The following is a 6,303-nucleotide window of genomic DNA, read 5'->3' on the forward strand; positions in this document are numbered from 1 at the left end:
AAAGTAATTTTTTGAGGAATCTCCACAATAGAACTCCCCTATGACCCAGCAATAGCACTGCTAGGAATTTCAAGGGATACAGGAATGCTGATGCATAGGGGCACATGTACCCCAATGTTCATATCAGCACTCTCAACCATAGCCAAAACATGGAAAGAACCTAAGTGTCCATCAACTGATGAATGGATCAAGAAGATGTGGTTTATCTATACCATGGAATATTACATGGCAATGAGAAAGAAGGAAATCTGGCCATGTGTTGCAACATGGATGGACCTTGAGGGTGTTATGCTGAGTGAAATAAGTCAGACAGAGAAGGACAAATATCATATGTTTGCACGTATAGGAGGATTAGGAGGAACTTAACGGAGGACCATGGGGGAGAAGGGGAAACATAGTAGGGGAGAAGGAGGGAGGCAAACCATGACTCTTGAATGCTGAGAACAAACTGAGGGCAGATGGGGTGGGGGGGAGGGGAAGGGGGTGATAGGCATGGAGGAGGGCACTTGTGGGGATGAGCGCTGAGTGTTATATGGAAACCAACTTGACAATAAGCTATTTAAAAAAATAAAAAATAAATAAAAAATAAAAGTAGACCCATTGCTCAGAGTAACACAAACCAGCACTTACGCCAGGTTGTCCTTTCCCTGAATTTTTGGATATTTGACGAAAAATTCATATTTTAAGTGCTCCTTGTTGGACTACAGGTGGGAAAGGGGAAGGGCAAGACTATCATGAACATTCCATCTTTCTAATGATAAGTGAATGATTTTTAGAGCAGCATTTTGTTCATCTAAATTCTAGTACTCCCAGGAAGCTTGGCTATAACGATACACTAAATTTTTCCTTGCTCTTGAATTGAGATTTGGCTGATCTCTGCATGATGCTAAACACCCAGTTTGACTCATTAATTTTTCTGAACTAACTGAACTTTTGACCTAATTGGCTGGCTGATTAGGGATTTTAGCCATATGTCCAGGTTTTTCTAAGCCAGTTCTGACTTTAACTGTGTTATCCCTCTGTTCCCATAAACTGGTGAAATATCCTAGTAATTCCAATGTTTTGACAGCTATGCTGCACTTCTCAGACTGCTGCTTTCTCCTGGAAAGTGGCACAGAAATCTGTCGGGCCACGTTTCCTGATTTTTGGTTAAGAAAATATGCTTCCCATATGGTTTCAGGACGTGAAAACAAAGACAAAAAGAGGTTATAAGCAGTTGGTAATGAGGTCTTTTCTCCATGGTGTGCTCTCTCCCTTCCGATTTTTATTTTTCTCTATTAGCCCATGGAATGTGATGAAGGACAAATTAAGTGCAGGGGTCAGTTTGACCAGGAAAACACAAATTTGCACAGGGAACTTATTTTTGCCATTGTTACTTTTTTTTGCTTTGCCTTCTGATAATTGTTCATGGTAGATGTAGAGACAAAGAAACTGAACTGGAGAGAGGTACATTTTTTTTTAAAACAATGTATTGATGGAAACTTTAGGTGGGGACGAGGCATTTAGACTACAGCATCACCTTGTCTTCTGCCTGTGAGATTTTAGGATTCCTCAATCTCCAGCCTGTCACTCCATCAGGAGGAATTTCCTGGGCTCTATTCCACTCACTCGCCTCTGCGTCTCTACCTCTTTGGTCCTTAGACACTGTCGACCAGAAACCTCTCCTCCCACCCTTCCCTTAGGAGGGCTCAGTAATTCTGTTTCCTAACAGGGCCAATGTATGGATGCAAACTTCAGGTCCTTGGTTTTTAAAATTTGCTCTTCCCCTCAGGTACTCCACATCACCATTTTCAAGACTGGAGAAGCTAGGCATCAGACATCCCAAGCCTTCTCCTTTTATTGGAAACTTGACATTTTTCCGCCAGGTAAGGGCAGTCTTCACCTGTCTTTCAGCATAAGATATGCTGAGCCCAGGGCAACATTACCCATGATACACTGCTCCCATCATGGTTGCCTACACTGGGGTGGTCTATATGTGAAGGCACTGTGTGATGAGTTTTCCCCTACTTGAATGAATTCTCATACGATGACAACAATCCATTGCTTATTACTCATCAACATGTAGTGAGTCCTATCATCCGTTCGTTCATCCATTCACTCCAAAACCCACTGACTGAGTGTCTCAGTGTGCCAGGGCCTGGGATATGGAAAAAGTAGAAGTTACTTCTGCCCTTGAGTGCATGCATAAAATCATGGTGTTAAACACCAGACAGGATGTACCCTAGGGCTTGACTGGGCAAGAGAGATGGTAGTTATGGTATCCTTCAGAGGAGAGAAAGATCTGTCAGGGCTAGAATCATGCCGGAGGACTTCCTAGAGAAGGAGATCCTGCAGGAGCAATAGTCACAAGGACAAGAACACAAACCAGGTGGGGAGCAATGATGTGTGTGAGTGCACTTACATGAAAACCAGGGCACAGCTTGATGAGCAGCCTGGACTTACTAAAAGCTAAAGATGGGGGAGCATTGGGGGAAGCAAGTGTGAGAGAGTAACAGGCTGGATTGCTGGCTGGTGTGCTATCATTTTCGAGCGGGAGAGGGACCTTGAAGTAAAGGGTGACTCTGAAGAGGGGAAGATATAGGTTAAGTCTAGGTGAAGAAGGACACTGGGGGCAAAGTTAGTGACTCCTGAGATGAATTGGGAGTAGAGAATTCACGGTAAATGAGCTGAAGTGCCTCTAAGTGTTGAGCCAGGTTAACAGGGAGAATGGCCAAGAGTTGATGGAAATAGAAGGTCAGGAAGGCAGCTGGTTCAGGGAGATACCTTTGGCCAGAATGATATACAAGTGGATACGTCCAGTAGGCATTTGTAGATACAGCCCCCAGGACTCTATCTTCTAAGAATATTCTGTTTTCCCTCATTGGGGTTTCTCAGAAGCCGCATGTTTAATCTTGCAAACTCATGGCCATGCTGCCACCAGACCCAACATCAGGAGCTGACAGATCCTGCCTGCAAAGAGCCACTGAGCCTAACAGAGACAGGAAGGGCTAAGTGTGGGCTAATTGTGGTCATATCTGTTTAACATCTCTAGCATTTCCCCACCCCTGCCCTCAGAAAGGCTGGCCCTCAGCATGAGACAGATAACAATAGCTATTTCTGTCCTTTCCCTCCTCCTTTCTTTTCTATTCCTTTTTGTCCCGTTCTCTGCCCAACGCTCTCTTTTCACTCTTTATTGTTGTTGTTCTGCTCTTACTCGGGTTTTAAATACCTTCTCCTCATCTCTGTCGTGGGGGGATGGCGTGTTCACAATGTGAAGCCCACAAATAGCGATCTCATCAAGGTTTCCTGTGAGTTCTTGAAGCAAGTGTGAAGAAATTTCTGAGTGTCAAAATAGAACAACACACTGGATAGGAAACTGAATAAATTTCACATATTTCGGAGGTGGGGTGGGGGGAATGATCAGTTGCATTCAGCTGAGTAATTTAGTATTAACATTTTGAGGGGGGAAAAAAACAGTATAACTGTCCATGTGAAGAGAACACTGTGCTCCTGCCTCTGGTTAATTTCCACATATGCTCCTTTTCAGCTCATCATCCTTGTATGTACAAACCTTGCCAAGTTCTCCCCAGAACATAGTAATTTCAGTGACTATTTTTATATTCATAGAAGCTTTCTTTGATATATGGCAAGCTTAGACTGTGAAAGTTGATGTAATAAGAACGAGATGTGTTTCCATTAAGGACATCCACCTCTTCCACCCCCCTCCATCACCCCTCATATGACTCCCTGTGTATCCATTCCCACAACACAGGGATCTGTGAGCAATCTCCATCCCTTCACCCCTATGGCTCCTCTGTGTATAGCTGCACACACACTCCATCCCTACTATACTACTGCATCCCTATAGCACATTGCATCTGGCACCTTCTGACCCCCCACTCCATGTGTACCTCTAGGTATACTCATTCCCTGCTACAAAACTTGTCTAATATTTACTCCTATATCAAGTTACCCTAAGGTTCTTATGTTTTGACTCTTGGTTTTAGTTAAAAATTGGACTTGGATCATGATAATTCAGAACTTGTGATAATTTGGATAGATTTAGCAGGCATTTACACGTATAGTGGCTGTCAAAAGAGGCTTTGCCAAAATTAATAATAATATAAACCAAACTGCAGACGGGAATGTTAACATAGTTGAGAAAGCAAACAGTTTTCAAATATTTCACCAGCAATTATACACAAATTCTTTAAGTACAGATGATCTCTTCTGTCCATTAAAGCAGAGCCGACCGAGATTTTTCCTCAGCAATATATTTTTTTAAAGCTACTAGTTTATTCTAATACTTCAAAGTACTTGAAAGCAATATAACTTCAATTCTTTTTTATTGTTTATATAATTGTGTTCTCACAGTTCCAGACTTTTTCCTGAATAAATTTGAATACTCAAAATTTTGTTTAATCTTATACTTACTATAGTGCTGTTTTCTGCAGGGTTTCTGGGAAAGCCAAATGGAGCTCAGAAAGCTATACGGACCTCTGTGTGGGTAAGAGGGAACCTCACTCTTCTACCATGTACCTTGTTTTGCATGCTCTGATAAGGAAGTAATAACCAGAATGGGGATGTTGCATGTGCTTAGATCTTTTGAGGACCCACAAAGAGAGTGCCTAGCAGTACAGATAAGGTTCCTGGAGGAGGCCCCAGGGTTGCCCAAGGGGACCCCATTCTAGGCTGAAAGAACATCATTTCCCAGCTTTTAAGACCCTGCTCCGCCAAGTCATGCCCTGGGTATCTTGACCATCTCTCACCACTGCTGCAATCGGACACAGTGGTCCTCCATGCCTCAGTCTGGAATACCTTGATAACCCATGACTGGTCTTTTCTCAAGAACTTACCTAAACCTTACTTGGACCTGTTTTGTTCAACCCTGTTGACCATGTTTTGTTCAACATGCTGCCAGCTGTACAACCATATAATCTACCATCTAATACAGTACACTGTATTGAACGTGAAAGGGGGTGCTGTTAAAAATTACCCTGGGATGATAGTGGAAACTGAGACTGTCCTGGACATAATGGGACAAGGTCACCATAGTTTCCAGCCAGGTAAAGTAATAGAGCCGCTCTTTTTTTTTCTTGAAGTTTCCCTCTTTATGCCTCTGAGTGTGCTCCTTCTTAAAAAAAAAAAAAAAAATAATAGGGGTGCCTGGGTGGCTCAGTCAGTTAAGCGTCCGACTTCGGCTCAGGTCATGATCTCACTGGTTCATGGGTTCGAGCCCTGTGTCGGGCTCTGTGCTGACAGCCAGCTCAGAGCCTGGAGTCTGTTTCAGATTCTGTGTCTCCCTCTCTCTCTGACCCTCCCCTGCTCGCTCGCTCGCTCTCAGAAATAAATAAAACATTAAAAAAATTTTTTTTAATAAAATTCCAAATCTGGTGAACAAACTTATGTTCAGATCATTTACTCTATTCAAGATTTGACAGACTTGAATCATATTGATTCTCAACATGTGTCTTTCCACACTGGAACCCTAATCGTTTTAGTCTGTTTTCACATAACTCCTCCTCAGCCACTGAGTGATTTTTCCCAGCTCCTTCCCCAGACCTCCAGGTCTGTGATCACTTTTTTAGGTGCAGTAAAGTTCTGTTCCTAATGTACATGCTAATGGAGGGGGGTGTCTAGTGGTTTGTAAATTCTTCTGTCCATGGGATCCATGGATCCCATCATTTTCCCTGGGGGTGATTTTCAAGAGATTGAAATAGACTCTGGGGAAATAGACCTACCCTGGAGATCCACAGTTTTAGCCAAGTTGTTCTCTCTGCTGTTTAGTTTATGTGATCCTGCAAAAGTGATCAATTAAGATGTCACACTAGATGCTCTCTGTATTAGTTTGTTATTGGTGCATTACAAATCAATCTAAAATGCAGGGGCTCTGGGATGCCTGGGGGGTTCCCAGCATCAAGTCGGTTGAGCATCCGATTTCAGCTCAGGTCATGATCTCATAGTTTGCAAGGTCGAGCCCAGTGTCGGGCTCTGTGCTAATAGTTTGGAGCCTGAAGCCTGCTTCAGATTCTCTGTCTCCATCTCTCTGTCCCTTGTCTGCTCACACTGTCTTTCTCTCTCTCTCTCTCAAAAATAAACAAACATTAAAAAATATTTTAGGGGCGCCTGGGTGGCGTAGTCGGTTAAGCGTCCGACTTTCGCTTAGGTCATGATCTCGCGGTTCGTGGGTTCGAGCCCCGCGTCGGGCTCTGTGCTGACTGCCAGCTCAGAGCCTGGAGCCTGTTTCAGTCTGTGACTCCCTCTCTCTCTGACCCTCCCCTGCTCCGCTGTCTCTCTCTCTCTCTCTCCTATAAATAAATAAAA

General features: G+C 43.4%; 1 protein-coding gene across 1 annotated transcript in view; it reads left to right on the top strand.

Moving 5' to 3' along the window:
- The window catches only part of TBXAS1 (thromboxane A synthase 1), a 157,522-nt gene that overhangs the window by 34,403 nt on the left and 116,816 nt on the right, over window positions 1-6,303 (top strand). The window contains exons 2-3 of the mRNA XM_039234070.1: window positions 1,772-1,865; window positions 4,434-4,486. Of these exons, the coding sequence (XP_039090001.1) occupies window positions 1,772-1,865; window positions 4,434-4,486 (147 nt within the window). The remainder of the gene's footprint in view (window positions 1-1,771; window positions 1,866-4,433; window positions 4,487-6,303) is intronic.

Source organism: Hyaena hyaena, unplaced genomic scaffold (genome assembly GCF_003009895.1).
Source record: "Hyaena hyaena isolate Hyena2069 unplaced genomic scaffold, ASM300989v1 scaffold_82, whole genome shotgun sequence".
Lineage (NCBI taxonomy): Eukaryota > Metazoa > Chordata > Mammalia > Carnivora > Hyaenidae > Hyaena > Hyaena hyaena.